The following is a 21,459-nucleotide window of genomic DNA, read 5'->3' as shown; positions in this document are numbered from 1 at the left end:
TATGCACATATTAATATTGGAACAGGTTTGGACAAAAAGGAAATGAAATATAAATACCCTAAGAAGCAAGAAGGGAGGTGGAAGTTAAACAAACATCCTCCTTGTAAGTCATGGACTTTCCCTTGCCATTATGACTGCCAGTTCTCAGGACCTAGCCCTGAGTCTCCAGTTTTTGTAGGTCATTTCCAGGTGGGACACAAGGGTACAAATTCCCTTGTTTGGTGGGCTCAGCTCCAGGCAAGAGGAAACAGCTGTGTGCAAATCTCCAGTTCAGCTAGCACAGCATCAGCTCACAACAATTTGCAAAGCTTAATTGATTCATTGCTGCAATACTCTCCAGGGGGTCAGTACATTTACTTACTTAGTTGCTTACCCCCCCCCCCCCATTGTTTTGGTGTCAGGGTTTACCCTCCATTCTACTCTGCATCTGCCTTCTGGCTAAATGCAAATAGGTTATATTAAAGATTGCTTATCACATCATGCTAAATAGGTGGGGGAAAAATTGATCCCCTCATTTCAGTTTAAAATTTTGTCTTAATTTCCAAACAGGAATATATGTTATCTCTCTCTCTCTCTCTCTCTCTCTCTGTGTATATGTGTGTGTGTGTGTGTGTGTGTGTGTGTGTGTGTGTATATATATATATATATATATATATATATATATGAATGACAAGCTATGAGAACTATGGTTGGTACTTAATGCACAGTGCTTAATGTCCTCACCAAGGGCTGGTGTTTTGGTCTGGACACTTCAGGACCTGGGGTAATTTTGAACTGGCAAACCTACTTCTATAGAAATGTAAGACTTAATTTACTGTAAGGTAAATCGTCACTGCAATTCGTTTAACAGGAGTCTTGATATTCTCCTTGGAAATGGAAGAAAAACCTTCCATCTTCTGGCTATTTCTGTAAAAGAACAGAGGAGTGTTTGGGATTTTTTGTGCATGTTGCTGTTTTTGAGGTGTAAATTGCATGAATGTTTCTTTGTTGCCTTCTCATGCCTACAGTGTTCCTAAGCAGTAACAAAAAGGCAGAAGTTCCTTGAAAACAGTGGTTCTCAACAGGGTGTGGGTAATTAATTGTTAGGGGTTCTGGGAAAGAAATTTCCCAGAATATTTATTCTGATAAGGATTCTAAGGGAACACTCCATATCTTTGTTATCATCCTCCTAAATTTAGATGAAAGGACAGCCAGAGAGTCTGATGTTTCTGACCCTCATATTTAAGGAACAATATTTGACCTCCCCGCCTGGAGTAGAACCTGAACAGGCATGCCTTCAAATGAGAACTGAGGGAGCAGGTTGGGGGATATTTTGCATAGGCTGATGAATGTAAGCCAAGAGATTTACTTCTAGAGAAAGGAACCATTAGTATTGCACCAGCACGTCTTTGAAGCCAGAGCAGGAAGTTGAAGATAAGGAGGAATCAACCTTCTTTCACAGTGTTTGTGCTGGCTAACACAGCATCCTTATTTGTTGATTGATTGGAGAAACTGTAGGTGGATTGATGAGAGGGGAAAATGTTTGTGGAGTCCATGGAGTTTAACAGGATACCACAACTCACCACTTCTTTATGTCTTGGGCAGAAATTACATTAGAAATGGTTCATACATGGACCCTCTCTATTGTGGAAAGGTCCATACTGGTTTTCATTGAGCTGAGCTGCTGTGACAGTAGAGTGTCATGAGCAGCATTTGCTGTCTGAGTAGGAGAGGTGGATGTGGTGTTTCCTTGCCATGTTACAGAGGAGGGAGCATTAGCAGTTGGGGCAACAAAAGCCAAAGTGGTAAGAACTTGGCTCTACTCTGACCTTCACTCTGTTGACTACATAGGAGTGACAAGGAGCAAGAAAACAGAATGGAAAGGTCGGTCCGTGAACAAACATTGCCTGTGCTCCCCTGCAGAAGGGGGAGTCGGGAACTAGGAGAAAGCAGGTTTCCCCAGATAGGACACAGGATTTGCCAGCCAGTTATGCCTTCTATCTGCAGAGGAACTGACCTATTGCTGCTGTCCTGTCTACTAAACAGGGATAACAGTGATTGAGTATCAAGGCCCACTGGAACATGTGCCAAGAATTTTTTTATTTCTTGGCTCAACATCAAGCTACACTCTTAATCACATCTGCTTCTCAAGAAATGGTTTAATTCGTTCCTGTTTTCTAAGGAAGAAAGATTTAGACTAGTTTTTTACCCCACCAAGCATAATATTTCACTTCCACTTCACTATAACCATTTCGGAAGGGCTTATATGTGTGGTGGAGGGTAGCATGAACCTGTTTACTTTTCTTTGAGCTTCTATCTCTTCTGCATTTCCCTGTTTATCTTAACCATTTATACTGTATACTAAATCTTCCACCACTATGAAAACCTTTGAATCCCCAGTCCCCACCTGTAGAACATTTGGCAGGGAAAAGTACCTGGGCTTAGGCACTCGTTCATCAGGAACTGGTGTCCATATTGAATCTGGAGACTTCTGTTCCTTGAATCTCCCAGTAAATACATTAGCAATGTCAAGAATATCATAAGCGCAGACAGCTGAGCCGGGGATACTGCAATGTGACATTTCCAGAAATAGTTACTCATTATGAAACTATGCACAATTTTAATTTTTTTTCCTTTTCATTTTTGGGTCTGAGAAACACTCTGCATAGAAGCCTTCCTGTCATAGGGCATTCGATTCTGAACCTTTCGACCTCTGGGTATTGACAGCAAAAGGAACATGCAGACATCCGAAATGCTCCAGTGGGCAGTCAGTTCCTGTCAGTGCTGCTTTCCTCCAAGAGGATAAAACCAAGACCACATAACAGTAATTCTGAAGACTTAAAAAAAGTCTCAGAGTTAGACTTCTAATGGTATTGATAATTTACTGGAGTATTTTAAACAAAACCAAATTAAATGAAAGAACCCACTGCCCATGTGCTGCATGGAAAATCAGACTGTAAATTTAACACATTCCTGAGAGGCAATTTGGTAGGCCCTGGTATACCTCTAGTTGCATGTTAGATATCATTCAGAGAATGGAACAGATTTATTTTGCATGCTAATGCATATTACTCAACCTGAAAGTTCAACAAAATACCACTATCTGTTAAGTTTTGAGCATCATTCCATTTTCCTTTGTATTTCTGGCTATGTTCCTATGAGCAGGAATTTGCTTAACTCAGTCAACTGTAAAGAGTTTACAGAAGCAAATGTAGCTTTGCCTTACTCCCACGAAAATGTAAATTTAGAGTTTCTGATTATTTGCTTGTAACCTAATAGTAGCAATCACTAAATATAATTACAGTCTTACACAAACACTTTTGGAAGGGCTTAGATGTTTCTTTTAGTCAATGGCTTTGGGATATGAATTATTCATTACTCTGCCTTTGTTGTTTACACATGGCCTACTGTAGTACATTTCTGTCTGTCTTAAGATACATCATTCTGATCAGATAGTAAGCACCATCTGGCTGAGAGTTATAATCCTGATTTAAGGTGGAGAGTCGTGATCATATATTCAACCACTGGAATTTGATTCCTGGATGTGGAGATAATATTAAGGGAGCAATCTAACAGGACACTGTTAGAGAACAAAGCTAAAACAGAATGTTAAGCAGATGATTTAATTTTCCCACAATGACAATAAGTGGAATGAAAATTAGTGAAACTGTACTCATAAAGATGGTATTTCACTTTCTAGGGGCTTTTTATTTATAGGCAATTAAACAAGGTTTGGGTTGCCATGTAATACTATTAAGATGAGACAAATATATCACAGTATTTTTAATCAATATTGGAGTTGCACTGGGAACGCACTCAGTTTATAGAATATAATAGAGAGCTAGCATGATGTAGTGGTTTGAGCACTGAAATACAACTCTGGAAACCAGAGTTGGAATCCCTGTTCAACCAAGGAAACCCACTGGGTGACCTTGGGCAAATCATACTCTCTTAGCCTCAGAGGAAGGCAAAGGCAAGTCTCCTTCTGAACAAATTTTGCCAAGAAAACCACATGATAGGTTCACCTTAGGGACACGCTAAGTCCAAAACAACATGAAGGCACAGAACAATAACACAATACCATATAATAGCATACAGTTGGCCCTCTTTATTGGTGGGCTAGCTATCGCAAAGAAAGAGAAAGACCCATCCATTCAGAAAGAGAAACTCTAGTCTATGTTGAGGGAGAATTATTTGCACTGAGCATGTACTCTGTTTTCCCTATGTGATTCATACGGAATACAATCAACTAGGAATAGATCCTACAGAAATGCATCAGATTCCTCAGAAATGTTCTGTTCCATTCTATCCCCCATTTCTATCTAGGCACTTGTATTCAATGGGGCTTGAAAAGTAGTCGTCCACAAGGAACTCCATTGATCATTGATCAAATGTTATTTACAAAATAGTAAAACTGAGCACACAAGTGAGCCAGGCCTGCTCTGACCATTGCTCTAAATGCAAACTTGCACATTTCCCTTGGTATGGGATGCATGGTCTCTAAAGATTAATATTGCACAAACAACACAGAGCAAAGATTCACAAGGTCTGACTTTCACTCTTGGGAAGCAAAGAAATGGGACATGTGAGTCTGAGAGTGCTTCTACACTGTTGAAATAATGCAGTTATTTCCATCCTCAATCCCTTTCAGTCTGGTTTCTGCCCAAGGCATTCTACAGAGACAGCTCTCACTAAGATCTTGAATGACCTTTTACAGGCCAAGGCTAATGGCCTTTACTCTGTTCTCATCCTTCTTGATTTGTCTGCAGCCTTTGACACCACTGATCACTGTCTTCTAGTTGATATACTTTCTGACCTTGGGTTCTCAGATTCTGTTCTCGACTGGTTTAGATCTTATTTGTCTGGCAGATCTTTTGCAGTGGTTGCTGGCAGTCAGACTTATTCTGCTGTTCCCTTATCTCTTGGAATTCCTCAGGGCTCTGTTCTGGGTCCCCTTCTGTTTTCTCTCTACACACTGTCCTTAGATAAACTCATTTTGGTTTTGCCTACCATCTGTATGCCGATGACACCCAGTTGTATCTTTCCACCCCTGATCTTTCTCCAAGGCTTGAACAGCAAGTTTCGTCTTGTCTCACAGCTGTCTCGCAGTGGATGCGCCATCGGCGTTTGAAGCTCAATATGTCCAAGATGGAGCTTCTTGTCTTTCCTTCTAAGTCCACCCTTCAACACTCCTTTTCTGTCTCTGTGGACAACATTTCTATTCAACCAGTCCAGCAAGCCCGCAGTCTTGGTTTTATCTTTGATTCTTCTCTGTCGTGTATCCCGCAGATCCAGACCACAGCCAAGGCTTGTAGATTCTTTCTATACAATATTGCCAAAATCCGACCATATCTCTCCGCCTCTACTGCCAAGATCCTGGTCCATGCCCTAATGGTCTCACAACTTGATTACTGTAACGTCCTCTTGGCCGGGCTTTCTCTTTCTCACCTCCATCCTTTAATTTCTGTCCAGCATTCAGCTGCACGCATTATCACATCTGTCCACTGCTCTGACCACATCTCTCCTGTGTTGGCATCCCTTTACTGGCTCCCCCTCCCTTTCCGCATTCAGTATAAGCTCCTGCTGTCGACATTTAAAGCCCTCCATGGGCTGGCCCCTCCTTACTTAACAGACCTTATTTCTCCTCACCTTCCCACTAGGGCCCTCCGTTCTGGTAGTCAAGGTCTGCTGTCCCAGCCCAGGATTTCCTCTGCCCCATCTCGGATTCGCCCCTTTTCACTCGCTGCCCCTCACTCCTGGAACCTTCTTCCCCCGCGAGCAAGAGCCATCACTTCTTTAACCAGCTTCAGAACGGAGTTGAAGACCATCCTGTTCAGAGAAGCATTCCCAGGTGTTGCATAATTGTCACTTGCTATTTGATGTTCTTTTGTTGCCTGTTTTATTGAATCATTTCCTGTATTGATATGTATTTTATATGTATTATCCTACTAGAGAGGCAGGCTAGCTCCAACAGGCCTCCCTGGAAGAAGATTAACCATCCATTAAGAAGCCAAGCCCTCCCTCCAGTCCATTTCCCCTGATCCAGGCCTCAGAGGTAGAGAAGAACTGCTGGCCCTCATCCCCTTCCCCACCACCACTCCCTTCTCCTTTTGTGTCATGTCTTTTTAGATTGTAAGCCTGAGAGCAGTGAACCGTCCAATTAAAAAGATTGTATGTACAGCGCTGTGTAAATTTACATCGCTTTATAAATAAAAGTTAATAATAATAATAATAATAATAATAATAATAAAGTTTGACACACTTTAAGTGCTGTAGCTCCATTCTATGGAATCCTGGGGTGTACAGTTTTACAAAGAGTGCTGATGGCTCACAAAACTACAAATCCCAGGATTCTGTAGGATGCTGCCATGGCAGCTAAAGTAGTGTCTAACTGCATTATTTCTAGAGTGTAGATGCATCCATACACAATTCCAGTCTTGCCAATCCTATGTGTCTTAGCTAAATTACTGTCAGCGGGAAGCTATTGCCAATGGCCCTTGAGTGATACACTATGATGCTTACAAAGATGCAGGGGAAGATCTCCTTTTGACCATGAAGGCTATGCAGGTCCATTCATGTGCCATGAAAATATTTTGCTATTATATCTGAACAAGGCCACTGACTTCCTCATGGGTAAAGATGCAAATAAGCTGGAAGGATGAATGATGAAAGATTTTTGGCTGCTTCCTGTACTCTGCCATGGTACTGTAGTATGAGGGAAGCACAAATATAATTTAAGTAAATAAGGATTTGCATTTGCAAACATTTTTCCTTGGCCTCTATGGCAGTGTGGCTGGAAAACAGCCATCAGGAGATGACAACTGTATGGAGGTGGGGTTAGGTTTACATCACTTTAAAGAAATGCTAAACACAGTGAAAATAACAGCTTTCATTACTGTCTGCAGGAAGATCCAAATACTCCCTTTGGGGAGGAGAAAATCAAGTCTGACATGCTGAAACACAGGGGCTCATTTCTCTATTTTCCTAAATAAGATACACACAAACACATACACACACACATTTTGCTACAAAGCATAGCAAAATAAGATGTCATAGACATGCTCACTGAAATTTTTTAAACTTATGTGCATTACAGCATCTTATCTATGTACACAAAGTCAAGAACAAATTATTTTGTTTAGTGCAATACTATCAGACTTACAGCAAAAAACAAGGCCAACCCAATATTTAAATTGTTACCTGTTATAAGGGGTGGAGAAAGTAGCTAAAACAATATCCCGGCCATTGATATGGTTAACATCTGTAACTGCCTGTAGTATATTAAAGTAGAAGTGGGAGTCACCAGGAACTGAGCAGTTCAATCGTGCCTTCAGGAAGGAGGTCCATTGTTTTTCTAGCACTCGCTGAGATCCACCCATGTCATTCTTGCAAACCCGAGCTACTCTGGGGAAAACGACCTATAATGAATAAAGGTGAGGCAGTGAGTGGGGTGGGGTGGGATGGAATAAAGAAACTGAAATAGAGCCAACCCTACGTATCCACGGACTCAAACAGTCACATCTTGAAAATATTCAAAAAATATATAAATTCCCACAAGCAAATCTTGATTTTGCCACTTTATCTAAGGGATATAATTTACTACACCACTGTATTTAATGGGTCTTAATGGGACATTGTACTTATTGGGACTTATATATACGATGGACTTCAGTATCCATGGGGGCAGGATCCACCAAACTCCAGTGGATACTAAGGGCCCCCTGCATGCAGTCAAGCTTTCCTGCTTCTCCTTGAAAAAGTCTGAAATGACAATGGTGGGTGTTTAACTTGATCTCATGTTTTCTCTAATCTGTGACAAATAACCAACAGAAGAAAATTCAACTTTGAAACTGTGTGCTATGAAAGATAAGCCTGTGACATTTCATACACAGACATAAATCCTTCAGGAGATCTGTTCTCAGCCTGCATAAAACTCATTTCTAAGCAGACTACTCAGCTTTCTATTTCTACAAACAAAAGCACATTCTATATTTGCAGTCCATGCGGCCTACACTGCCAGCCACTGAGTTTTGTGCCCTCAGCATTTTTTAAAACTATGCAGACATCACCAGACTTTTATTTATGCCTTTCTCCTTTTTAACCTTGTAAGCATTTTAATGCATTTATTGTGTAAATATTTTTTAAAAAATATTTTCAATGGGGCTTTTATTATTCTTTATAGTATGGCATCTCTAAAATTTCTTCCTAGTTACTTCTGTTGTTTTCATGAAGGACACCCAAATATAGCTGCTTCTTCCATTTAAAGTCTGACTTGTAATGATTATTTGCAGCTCTAAATTGAATCAATTTGCCATATGCTTTCCAGCTTAATGGGAGAGCAGAAGAGGATTTTTCTTTTTTCCTTCTTTTCTTTTCTACCCCCCACCCCCCTTTTAAAATTTGTCACCATCCCAAGCCGGAGTGTTTTATATCAATGCAGTGTTATACTGCATTCCAACCAACTTTTGGCAGAAGCAACAGAATACTCTAAAAACAATGACATTGTCATTGTGATTTATGGCTCTCATTTCAAGGTCATTCCTAACCTGCAGTGGTCTACAAGACGTTTTTGCTCCTTACCTTTCCCATACTGTGGTACTCCACAGCTATTTCTCGAAAGAAGAAGTAAATATAGTTGCCATAATCCACTGCATGGACAAAATAAGGCTCTGCAATGAAGACAATATAAATATGCATGTATCAATATGGAAATCTGAGCAAAATATACCAATTTTGGATGAAGTGTTAGTCTCCCTTTATGCAGGAAGACTTCTTTGCAGCACAGAGCACTGAATAATCTGCCTTAAATACTTTTTGAGAGAGTTGCCAGATCCCCCAGTCAGCTTGGCCAGTCCATGGGAATTACATTCCTTGAAAATAACTTTACGACCTTTTGTACAGATTGGTTGGAAAACCAAGAGGATCTAGATAGGATGCTAGTTTGTCCTTTCCTGATATGTTAACTGAAGCAATACTGACTGTAATGAGCATAGATAGATAAAATGATTTCACATATAAATGGAAGGCTTGCTGTACTAAATTGCTAAAGCAATTTCTTCTTGAACCAGACTCAGCAGCACTTCTCAGAATTAGCTCCTACTATTATTTGGGGGCAGAGGTTGGATCAAAATATGACAGTAAGAACATTTTATTTTGTTCATTTTAAAGAGAACCATGTTCCATTAATAAAAAAACTGATTTTGATTTTTTCCCCTGGTAAGTCAATGCTTTAATTTAAAATTGGTTTCCTGTAGGAAGTGTTAAGCATGACTTCTTGCCTTGCACTATGAAGCATGCAAATTAGACCACCTTAAAGGCCTTTCCCAATTGTACAGTGAGACACAGTGATGTTATAATTGCAACAGATGTAATCTAGGACTACGGCAACATGGCCACTTACTGCTTTTGATTTCTGAGGTGAGTGCACAGTTTAGGGAGACTGTAATAGAATACAAAAAGCACGTAACAACCATGTAACCATTACAGGGTGACAACTGTATGTGTACACGTTCACACTCACATGTGTATTGGGGGAGATGGTAGAGAGAGCCAGAGAATTCAAAACTTGCTGGGAATTTGGAAATGAAATTCACTAGATTATACATATTGCAGGGACGTAGCCAGGATTTTGGGAAGGGGGGGGGGGTCCAGACTAAGTGCCACCATTATAATGGGGCTTGGGTGCAGTGGTGTGGCAGCACGCACCATTCATTGTATCTAATGGAAGGGGGGGTCCGTACTCCAAGGAGCCCCCCCCCGCTTGGCTATGTCCCTGCGTATTGTCTTCTCTGTTTGTGAACTGGAAACATGTAAAGTGTGTGGAAGGCTTTAACATCATAGCACAATTAGCTGTGGGATCCACTCTCCTATTCTGGTATTTGGGTATTGAGTACTCTGCAGCATTCTTCTTGTATTTCCCATGGTGCCTTTCCCCATCCATTGTTCCAGTTGGCCTGTCCCCAAAATCACACAATCTTCCATGCTCTTTTGTCCTCTAAGGAAAAAAGCCCCGAAGGCATGCTAAATTATGCAGACTAATAAATTAGAGATACAAGTATCTGATTTGCATAATTTACTCCAAATATAAAATTTGGATTCTTTTTATTTGTAGAAGTAGGATTGTTTCCTTCCAAGGAAATCCACAATACTGCAAATAGTCACATGCAGAAGTAATAAATGCTTGCCTGAATATATAAATACAACAATTTTAAACTGCAAAAAGGCAATAAGACCTTCATTTTAAAACTGTTCACTCTGTTGCATTTTTTTCCTACAAGCAAAAGCTCCCTTTTCACAATCACAGAATGCTATGTGGCACCCATTCATAATGCATTGGGAAAGAATGAATGGCAACATTCTTAACAATGAGGTTATTTAGAACATACAAATTGCCTAATTCAGCAGCACCCATTCAGCACTTCATAACAATAAAATGGGGGAATTTGTTATTTTATTTTTATTGATGGATCTTAGCAGTGCATAACAAATTCTCCATACCTCGTAAAGCTGTGATAGTTATCTAGCCCATAATCCGAGAACAGGGATGATAGTGCAATCCCTGTTCCAGAACGCTCTCTCCTTGGTCCCAGTTCTTAGTCTATTCAGTCCAAAGAAGCAAGCAAGCAAGCAAGCAAATATACCCTATTTTGTTGGCTACTGTAATTTTGTATTGATATCTAACCCACAAAATAAATGAAGCAGCAAAGATAGCAATTTAGTGCCCTCTACCTGGCAGAAGACATCCAGAAATGAGGTACCATGTGCTTTATAACAACTACTAAAGGATGGGATTCTACAGCATCTCAGTGAAAACAAGTAAAGTAATGCACAAATGCCTGTCAGGAGTCCAAATTGGTAATCTAAAGTGCTGCCTTTCCCTTCCCCGCTTTTGTTTACTTACCTTTTAACCATTTTGAATCATGTTTGACTGTCCGCAGAGTTGGGCTATCTCCAAGGCTCCGGTAAATGACTGCATCTATTGCAAGGAAGTCTGTCACAGTTGCAGAATAAAGCTTTCCCTCTTTTAGGGTGGGAATGGAGAGAAAGAGAAAAAGAGATAAAGATAAGTAGAATTATATTTCCTCAGCAACCATCCAAATGAGCTATTGTCGCAATGACCACAGGGCTCTTCTTTCCTTACGATGGTTTGAGGTTGTTCCTTTAAGCCAGAATCATCTCTTTAACCCTTGGTCTGACTACTGGCCCTTCCCCAGTATCTCTCTTAATAATCAACTCAGGGATGGGCTCCCAGTATCCTTATTTTATATGTGTTTTATTATTTTGGTAGCATGTGTATGATGTTTTTAATTATAAATTAATTCAAGCCACTCTTCTGTAAACAAGAAGGATTATAAACTTTATTTACAGCTTGTATCTTTTTACAGTTGGTTTGCAAATCATGTGCTTATATTATATACAGCTCTTCACTTGTTACAAACTACAGTTGGCCCTCCGTTTTTGCAGGGGGTCTGTTCCAGACCTCCCCCCCCCCCCCCTGCAAAAATGGAGGCTTGTGCATATTCAAGCCTGTATTTCCTTTTCAAGTTCGCTCATTAACTTTGTTTAAATTTTAACCTGTTTTCATGGCTCTAATAAATTACTGACGGTAAACTTGACACCGCTTTCATTTATCTGTGAGAAGTTGTGATAAACAGGCCATGTTTAATTCTAGTTGTGTGGAAACTACTCGTTCTTTCTCAGCTCAATAATAATTGGCTTTTTTGATGGTTTTAAGGACTTCTGTTAGATTATTTTAGCATTTCATATTTTAGCAATGCTATCTAGAGAAGTTATTGCATAAAAGAATGACTTATTTCTTTAACTGTATATTCTGAATGAACTGATGTGTGTCTGTGTGTCAGAGTTTTTATGAACTCACATACTGTATGTGCAATCTGAGAAATTCAACTTTTATTTTTTATTTTTTTAATTTATATTTATTCTCCAACAATAACTACACAAACATACATGTAAAAAGAAGAAAGAAGAAAGAAAAGAAAGAAAAAAATAATGATAATAGAGCTACACAAACTTTTAACAAAATAAATAAATGTCACAGTTCTTAAAGGAAAGAATGTACTGTATTTTCTGGCGTATAAGACTACTTTTTAACCCAGGAAAATCTTCTCAAAAGTCGGGGGTCGTCTTATACGCCGGGGGTCGTCTTATAGGGCAGGTGCTGAAACTTTCGAGCTGGACTGGAGAAGAACAGGTTGCTCACCTGTAACTGTGTTTCTTCGAGTGGTCATCTGCGAATTCACACAAATGGGTTTATTCTGCGCCTGCGCAGCAATCCTCGGAAACTTCTAGAATCTCCAGGCAGAAAGCAATGTATCTTTCTGCAACTTTTTGGCAGTAGCCCCGCCCACCCATATATAAGGCCCCTGGTGGCCCGCTCCTCTTCAGTTCCGAATGAGCCGCTAATCAGCGCGGCAACAAGTGTTGTCAAATGAGCAGACACTGAGGGGATGGATGGGCGGGTTTGTGTGAATTCGCAGATGACCACTCAAAGAAACACAGTTACAGGTGAGCAACCTGTTCTTCTTCTTCGTGGTCTCTGCGAATCACACAAATGGGTTTAGACTAGCGAGCTGTAGTCTGTGGAGGAGGGAGTGTCAAGATCAAACAGTCACATGACAATAAATATGCAAACTAATACCTGAGTGATTTATTTACAGTAGACAGGTTAGTGCATGGCAGACAGTAACACTGCCCTCCCAAAGGCTGCATCATGCCTGGCCCTTGCGTCCAGCCTATAATGTCTAATGAATGTCAATGGCTGGGACCAGACAGCTGCCTTACACACATCCTCAAGGGGGATCCCGGTCAAAAAAGCTGAGGATGCGGCTACCGCCCTAGTTGCATGGGCTCTAATCCGACCTGGTAGAGGCTTCCCTGCCAGTTCGTAGCAAAGGTGGATGGTGTTGGCCACCCACTTGGAGAACCTCTGTGGTGACACCGGCAGCCCCTTCTTAGCTTCGGAGTAACACACAAAAAATCTCTCTGAACACCTGGAAGCAGCAGTCCTGTTCAGATAGAACGCCAGCGCCCTGCGGACATCCAGGGCATGGAGTTGGCGCTCAGAGTCTGTGGTCGGATTGGGAGCCAGAGTCGGCAAAACAATGTCCTGGTTGATGTGAAAAGCAGACACCACCTTAGGCAAGAAAGTGATGTCTGTACGGAGCACCACCTTGTCCTTATGGAAACGAAGGAAGGGTTGGTCCATCCTCAGGGCACACAGTTCGCCAGCTCGGCGGGCTGACGTGATGGCTACCAGAAGGCCGTCTTCCAAGTCAGGAGTCTCAGGTCCGTGGTAGCTAAGGGCTCAAAGGGCTTGGATACCAAATGTGCCAGGACGGTGTCTAGACACCACTGCGGTGTAGGGTCTAGAATCGGTGGATGCAAATTGTTGAATCCCTTAAGGAACCTCTTTATGAGAGGATCCCCAAACAGGGAAGGTTTGTCCTGAAATAGGTAGTGAGATGAAATGGCTGACAGGTAGCACTTGATAGAACTCAAGGAGAGACCTGCGCCTGTTAAAGTCATAAGGAATTCCAGGACTACCGGGATGGAGACACGGGATGGTGGAATGTCCTTTGCTTGTAGAAAGGTTAGGAACCTATCCCATTTGTAGGCATAGGACCTCTGTGTGGATGGTCTTTGTGCTGTCTTAATGATATCCTGTACACCGGATGGAAGTGTCCTCAGGATTGTATCCTCCATGCTACCAATGGGAGAGATTGCATCTCGGGATGGTGGACTCGTCCGTCGTGGAGAGATAGCAGGTCGGGCCGGTGCTCCAAGCGGAGATGGTCTCGCGCTCGTTGTAGGAGCGGAGCAAACTAAGGCTGCCTGGGCCACCACGGGGTTATCAGGATTGCGTCCGTGTGGTCTGCCAACATCTTCGAGAGGACCCGTGTGATCAGAGGAAACGGAGGGAAGGCATACAGGAGGCCCTGAGTCCACTTGAGCTGGAAGGCGTCCCCTTCCGATCTTGGCTCTCTGTACCGTGAGCAAAATCTTGCAGTGTGGGCGTTCAGCCGGGAGGCAAACAGGTCAAGGAGGGGGGTTCCCCAGCGATTGAAGAGTCGGGACACCACCTCTGGATGCAGTCTCCACTCGTGGCAAGTGGAGGGTGACCTGCTGAGATGGTCTGCAAGGTCGTTCTGGTCGCCGGGCAGATGGATGCATTGCAGCAGAATCTTGTGTTCTATACACCATTCCCAAATGCGGATGGTGACTGACAGCAGAGTCCTCGACTTTGTACCACCTTGTTTGTTGAGGTAGTACATGACGGTGGTGTTGTCGGTGAGAACAAGTACCACCTTGCCCGCGAGGACCGACTGAAAGGCTCTGAGTGCTTTCTCCACGGCAAGTATTTCCAGGACGTTGATGTGGAGAGTAGCTTCCGCCGGTGACCATTTGTCCTTTATTGTAAGGTCCAGTGTGTGGGCGCCCCATCCTTGCAGGGAGGCGTCCGTAGTCAGGGAGAAATCTGGCTGAGGGGGTAGAAACGGCATCCCCACACAGACGTTGTCGGATTGGAGCCACCATCGTAGAGACCTCTGTACAGTCCTCGGGATGGTGAGCAACTTGGTAGCCGTGTCTCGGACGGGGTCAAAGACGGAGAGAAACCAAGATTGAATGGGTCTGAGGCGCAGTCTGGCCCACGGTGTGACGAAAGTGGTAGAGGCTAGGTGTCCCATGGCGACTTGTACGGCATGGGCCTGAAGGCGTCTTTGGGAAATAGGCGTCCCTCAAGTCCAAAGTCACGAACCAGTAGCCTTCCTGCAGGAGTGGTAAAATAGAAGCAAGGGTTACCATCCTGAACCTTTTGTAAATAATAAATTTGTTAAGGGCCCGTAGATCCATTATGGGTCTGAGGCCAGAGTCTCTCTTCGGTACGGTGAAGTATCTAGAGAAAAAACAGCGCTTGAAGTCAGAAGGGGAGACGGGTTCAATGGCGCCTTTGTCCAAAAGAATGCGCACTTCGTCAAGAAGGGTGTCCGAGGGGGCAGTGGAAACAAAAGCTCCAGTTGGTGGGAGCTGGGAAAACTCTAGGGCATAGCCCCTACGGACGATGTTAAGTGCCCAAGAGTCACTGGTAATGGCGGCCCAGGTGTCAAAAAAGGGGCTCAGCCTGTTGGAGATGACGAGGTGCGCCGGAACCCATCAGAATCTCTTCTTGCCCCTGCCGTCCTTCTTCCTATAGCCCTGTTGGTATCTGGGCTGGGAAGATGGGACGCCTGTCGGTTGGAGGAGCAGGTGACCGGGAGGATTGGCCTTGAGGCTGAGTGTCCTGATGGTAGGGACGGTCCTGTGGTTGGAAGCGGTAGTGGCCGCCTGGATGCCAGGGGCGCTGACTAGTGTACCTCTGTCGGGGGGACTTGGAAGCGGAGGATGACATACCGTGTTTTCTGGCGGCAGTCTTCATCCTATAACGGAAGCTGAGTTTCTCATCCGTGTCCCGGTGAAACAAGCCCGAGTTGTCAAAGGGCATGTCTTCTATGGCTGCCTTCGCTTGTGGAGTGAGGTCTTAAGACCGGAGCCACGCGTATCGCCTGAGGGCTATGGAGCCAGATAGGACCTTTGATGCACAGTCCGTCAAGTGCCTCGCGGAGATGATCTGCTGTCCGCCTATCAGGTGGATTTCATTCCTGAGTGCAGACATCATCCGCCTCCTGTCATCCGGCAGGTCAGCGATGGTGGGGTCCATCTTCTCTACGAGGTACTGCACGTAGGCCCCCATGCAGGCCGCGTAGTTAGCCACCTTCAAATCCAGGGCCGCTGAAGCATAAAACTTCTTAGCTAGGCCATCCAGTTTCTTACTGTCCTTGTCGACTGGAGAAGACGAGGACTTTGGGACGAAGGTGGACTGGGCTCCTTCCACGATAGCCGAATTAAGCTTAGGGTGGTTGGAGAGCCAAGAAGGTGCCGAAGGAGTGACCCGATAGAGGTTTTCAATCCTACGGGATGTCGACGGGATGGAGGCCGGTGCGTCCCAGGAGCGTTTGGCAATTTTCTCTAGCGATGGGAGATATGCCAAGGCTGGTGGAGCTGGGGCGGAACCGTGGATCCTTCTCTCCACCGGATCGAGGGCATCGTCCTCGGGTGGGCGACTTCTAACTTCAGGGCATCCGCCATCCGGATTACCCTGTCGGCAAAGGACCTGACGTCGTCTGTAGGGGACGGAACCGCAGGTCCCTCCGGGATGAATGGAGCCTCGTCATTGTCGGAAGGTGACGCAGAGCGTGGGGATCTCGATCTGGATCTTGATGGAGATCTGCTACGCTTCCTGGGCGACAAGTCGGTGGTGGTCAAGTCATCCAGCCCGTGGGAGGCATCAGTGTGGCGATGGTCCCTTGAGCAGTCCCAGATGTTGCGCCGTAGGCGGGACGGATCTAAGATACTGTCCGGTACGGTGATCGAAGACGAGATCTGGGAGGGCATCAAACAGGTCCTGGTCCCGTTCCATTGAGTCTGGACAGTCCGGATCTAAGGCGGCATCCGCCTCAGCCCCTAGTGTGGCCCGATCCTTCCTCGGGGGGGAGCGGGGGCGCTCTGTGTCCCGTCTGGTGGGACGTGGTCCCACCACAGGAGAGGGAGAACGGGGTCTAGCCCTCTGTGGATATAGGGGAGTATCGGAGTCGTGGAGCTCCCCTTCAGACGCCGAACCCAAGTCCACGATCTGCAGGGCGTCCGCCGGTGCAGAGAGGTGGCTCGCAAGGAGGACCCTGGGTTCCAAGGGTATAATCCGGGAAGACGCCGGTACAGGAGTCGGGGTCTTCGCCGGATCGGCCACTGGGGATGTAGACGGTGCTGGCCTCGACTCAGGCGGAGGCACTGAGACCGTACTTGGAGGGCCCTTGCGACGGCTCTTGGCTGGCGGAGATGAAGAGCGGGCCCGTTTCTTCTCGTGGTTGGAGCGTTTGTCTCCTCTCTTCTTGGAGGCCCTGGGAGCGTCCGCGTCTCCAGAACCACTGGGCTGGCTCAAAACCTTCTCGTAGAGCGCAGCCTAAGTGTCCGGTCCCTGTTCTTTAGGGCCTGGGCTGACATAGCTTTACAGTGGGGGCAGTTGCCAGGAATATGGGACTCCCCCAAACAAAGGACACATTTTTCATGGCCATCGGCCTTAGGGATTTTCACCCCGCACTTAGTGCACTGCTTGAAAGAGGCCATGGTAATCAAGTCTGTTACCGGTCCGAGGTCAAGCCGAAAGATCACGTAGAAGACAAGCCGATAGGGAAAGTCCTTAGAATGGTCAAGTGAAAGTCCGAAGGTCAAATGCCAGAGATTCAATTGTGAAAGAGCAACAAGATGCAAGCGAAGTTCCTCGAGTTGCTTAGCGCGGCGGAATGAAGGAACTGAAGAGGAGCGGGCCACCAGGGGCCTTATATATGAGTGGGCGGGGCTACCACCAAAAAGTTGCAGAAAGATACATTGCTTTCTGCCTGGAGATTCTAGAAGTTTCCGAGGATTGCTGCGCAGGCGCAGAATAAACCCATTTGTGTGATTCGCAGAGACCACGAAGAAGAATCTGCGGTCACCACATATGGTGGGGGGAGCTAAAAAACTGCTGCGGACGCATCCCCACCGTATGCAGCGACCGTATGAAAGCAGCAAGGGTGGCACTGTACAAGTACGGTAGAAGAAAATCCATTCACCAGGATTCGTGGAAAGAAGTGACTTCATGCAGTCCCAATGATGAGGTGAGGGGGAACCTCACCAGGAAGGTGTAAGTGAAGGGCGGAACAAGCTGCAGGCGTCCAGGACACCCGAGGTAAAAAGAACCGTGTTTGTGCTACTGCTCTGATAGTCTTGGAGAGAGGGAGGGCTGGCAGGCAGGGGGAGCTGACCAATCCAAGCAGGCTTTGTATACAACAAGTTTTCCTGCTAAGTACCTGCATGTCATAAGCATTTGAATTAAATTACCATACTGAAATCAGATGTTTTTTAAATTTTTATTAGGTGTGCGTTGGAAGAGGGGTAGTCTTACACGGTAAATATATCCCAAACTCTATATTTTAACTTGGGGGTTGTCTTATACACCCAGTCGTCTTATATGCCGGAAAATACGGTATATACACAAAAACATTTACGTATTTCTTCAACTAGAGCCCACAGCTGAGAAAAGTTAAAAAAAATAACTACAGCTTCCAGAATCCCCAAGCTGTCATGCCCATTGGTTATGCTGGCTAAGGACTTCTGGAATTTGTTTTCTAAAAGGGAACTTTTTGTAGATAGGTTGGGTGCCCACAAAGCAACTATTTTCAACCTACAAGATACTGGGAGCTACAATGCACTCTCCATGATCATTGGGTATTCTGAGGAGTTTTACTCCCAAATACCGGTTAATTCGAAAAGAATGGTGCAAATGTGAAGCTGATCTTATATGATTTTGTACCATTCTTTTTTGATACATTCTGTATTAATGTTTTCAGTTTTTAGGATACAATATTACTTCGAAGAAATATGCATAAGATGTGTACATGTGACAAATTCACTGGTCTAGACACTGCCCATCAAGACTTGTTCCATAACATTGTCACAAAACAGGACTGTGTACCAGCATCACCAATGATATATGCAGATTTGTCATGTGCCTTCAAGTTGTTTCCAATTTATGGCAACCCTAACCAGATATCTAGGATTGGAGCATAAATTGAATAGATTCAAATACTATACTGTTTCTTGAAATAGTTATATATATGTTTCTTGCACAACCAAAGTTATTTTTCAGATGTGAGGGTGAGTGGAGGAAAGTGCTGGCTATTTCATAGTTAAACACCTTGTGAAGTGGGTTTTATAATGCAACCAAATATTTTGCAGCTGGATTTGAAATGGGAGCACTGGGGTTCATGCTAACACAATTTCAGTAATGAGACAATTTAATCTAAAATCTATCAAGAACAAAATTCCATAATCCCATTCCACAATCAATGGCCCAAATTAACCCTACTAATATGCACTCAATTTTTAAAACTACTGGAAAAAAGAATTAAGAGTTAATTGCATTTCATTGCATGCATAATAAATCATGATTAAACCCACAAACTCTACTTCAATCCCCTCCCATGCCACAGCTGGTAACAAAACATCAAGAAGCTTAATCACACCAGGTTTGTCCTTCTTTCTCCTTTCTAGTTCAGCCCAGCACCACATGTAATTGCTTGTAACCACAATAACTGAGATGAAGTCTGTTGCTGGTTCTCTCTCTGTGTGTGTTTCCTTTAAACTGTGGTGGGACGTGAAAGGATCCTCTGCCTCATGCTTATGTGGTGTTATAATAGTGTACATTTTACTGTAAATTAACAATTCAAATTAAGACTTTCAAAAATGAGAGGCCTTTTTTAACCATCCAGTGATTAATACTGAGCCATGTTATTTCATCATCAACTAATAATGAATTGTACTAGGTGGGGAAAGCTGTAGCTCCTTGGCAGAATGCTTATTTTTGCATGCTAAAGGTCACGGATTCAATCCCGGCACTTCCAAATAGGGCTGGTAAAGACTCCTTTGTAAAACAATGGAGAATGGTTACTAACCTGGAATACAGAAAGTGTCACCTGTGTGCCACATGTGACCTCCTAAGGCTGTTTTTAAGGCCTGAAAGGGACCTCCACCCCCTTTATAAAAACACACACAAAAAACCATAAACATCTATCCCCCTTACTTCCTAGAGGATGTGGGGATCTGTTTTGCCTTGTTTTTGATATCTCCTCACCATTTTCAGGCCCAAGTGAAGACATTTGAATCAAGTGAACTCTATGCCCTGCTTATAAAAAAAGGTCTTTCCTAGACATAAAACAGTGCAGAGGGCAGACAACACTGCTGTATTTCAGCCTCACACCTGAGAGAGTATGTGGGGTGGCATTTGGAGAGTTGGTTTTTTTTAAAAATCACACATCTAAATAAATACGTAACTGAATGAACATTTCAAGCATGGGGGTGCAACGCCTTGCAGTGTGATGAAGAAGTCTGTGTGGCCTCGGACCTTGAATAGTTGTCCACCCTTGATGTAAACAATAGTGAGGTTGACCAATGGCCTGATCTGATGAAAGGGAGCTCTGTATATTTACAGTAATCAAATTGGGGGGTTTGCAACAAATATATTGCAACAGGCACAACATTGTTAAAAATTATTCTATTTTTCCTCTTTTCTATTACCTGCAAACAATGCAACATTGGCGTGCTTTGCATCATAAGGACACCTGGCCATTCCACTGAATTCCTGTCCCAGAAACTCCAGAGAATCCATCTGAAAAATAAAACCACAAAATCACTTTAGACACAAATAGAAATGCATGTCTCTACAGAACCTCTCATTAAGTTCGTTCTAGAGTTGTTTTCCTGCTCTTCCTCTTAGCAGTGTTTTTTTAAAAACTAAATATTAAGAACAATGCTGAATTACTGTATTACTCAGCATTTGTCTAGGGATACACTGAGAAAAAAAAAATCAAAGACCATGTCTGTAAGGGCCAGAATATTCCAGGCGTAGCCTACAGTATTCTGGCCCCAGAGCTGCCATGACTTGCCTGGGGTTCTTTGTCACAATGTGAACTGGCTGTTTGCACATGTGTGCTGCTCAGTGCTGCCACCACAGCAGACAGGTCACTCATTCTGAGGTATAAATAAGTTGCCCAATGTCAGTCACATGGTTGGGCACCTCATTGTAACTTCAGAGCAAGCATCAGTGGCAGCAGCGCTGGATGGAGTACTTTGTAAACAACTGCCCGACACTGCCATAGAGGGCTTCAGATCTTCCCAGAAGATCTGGAGCAAAAGGTGATTAAAAAAAACCACTCAAACACATTTTAAGGGTGTTATACCTTGGGTTCAGTGCTGAACTGGGTGAATGTTGTCACACCAGCACTGGGGATTGAGGTCTGTTTTGTCTGAACTTGTCGCTATGGCAATGGAGGGGGGGGGGGGAGACTTTTATATGGCTCATGCAGGCAGGGCCCAAGTAGTGCAGCCATTTAGTTTTCCTTGAATTATTCCACAGTCTTAATAGGGGTGTGTGTGTGTCTTTTGTGTCTTCTAGAGGCTTACAGCATATGGTGACCCTAAGATGGGGCTTTCTTGGCAAGATTTCTTCAGAGCAATTTTGCCTTCACCTTCCTCTGAGGTAGCCTTGACTAATATTTGAGACACATATATTGAGAATGGAGCAAGCTTGTTTTCTGCTGCTCCAGAGAATAGGGCACAGAGAAATGGATGCAAGCTACAGGAAAAGAGATTCCATCTAAACATTAGGAGGAACTTCCTGACAGTAAGAGCTGCTTGACAGTGGAACACACTCCCTCGGAGTGTAGTGGAGTCTCCTACTTTGGAGGCCTTTAAACAGAGGCTGGATGGCCTTCTGTCAGGGGTGCTTTGATTGTGAGTTCCTGCATGGCAGATTGAGGGTTGGACTGGATGGTCCTTGTGGTCTCCTCCAACTCTATGATTCTATGTTTTGTTGCAACTGAGGCTAAGTGA

At 43.9% G+C, this 21,459-nt stretch overlaps 1 protein-coding gene across 6 annotated transcripts in view; it reads right to left on the bottom strand.

Moving 5' to 3' along the window:
* The window catches only part of SEMA6A (semaphorin 6A), a 228,145-nt gene that overhangs the window by 59,607 nt on the left and 147,079 nt on the right, over positions 1 to 21,459 (bottom strand). For 5 of the 6 annotated variants that reach the window (XM_089491896.1, XM_089491911.1, XM_089491932.1 and 2 more), the window contains 5 exons: positions 20,146 to 20,236; positions 10,880 to 10,999; positions 8,560 to 8,648; positions 7,180 to 7,397; positions 2,415 to 2,546 (listed from right to left, as the gene is read on the bottom strand). In XM_089491896.1, coding sequence (XP_089348022.1) covers positions 2,415 to 2,546; positions 7,180 to 7,397; positions 8,560 to 8,648; positions 10,880 to 10,999; positions 20,146 to 20,236 — 650 coding nt within the window. The remainder of the gene's footprint in view (positions 1 to 2,414; positions 2,547 to 7,179; positions 7,398 to 8,559; positions 8,649 to 10,879; positions 11,000 to 20,145; positions 20,237 to 21,459) is intronic. The other variant, XM_089491926.1, reaches the window with a different exon arrangement.

Source organism: Sceloporus occidentalis, unplaced genomic scaffold, assembly GCF_023333645.1.
Source record: "Sceloporus occidentalis isolate IW3139 unplaced genomic scaffold, rSceOcc1.0.p SCAF_1, whole genome shotgun sequence".
Lineage (NCBI taxonomy): Eukaryota > Metazoa > Chordata > Lepidosauria > Squamata > Phrynosomatidae > Sceloporus > Sceloporus occidentalis.
The sequence above is the reverse complement of the archived record's forward strand: the minus strand, read 5'-3'. Positions and strand labels throughout refer to the sequence as shown.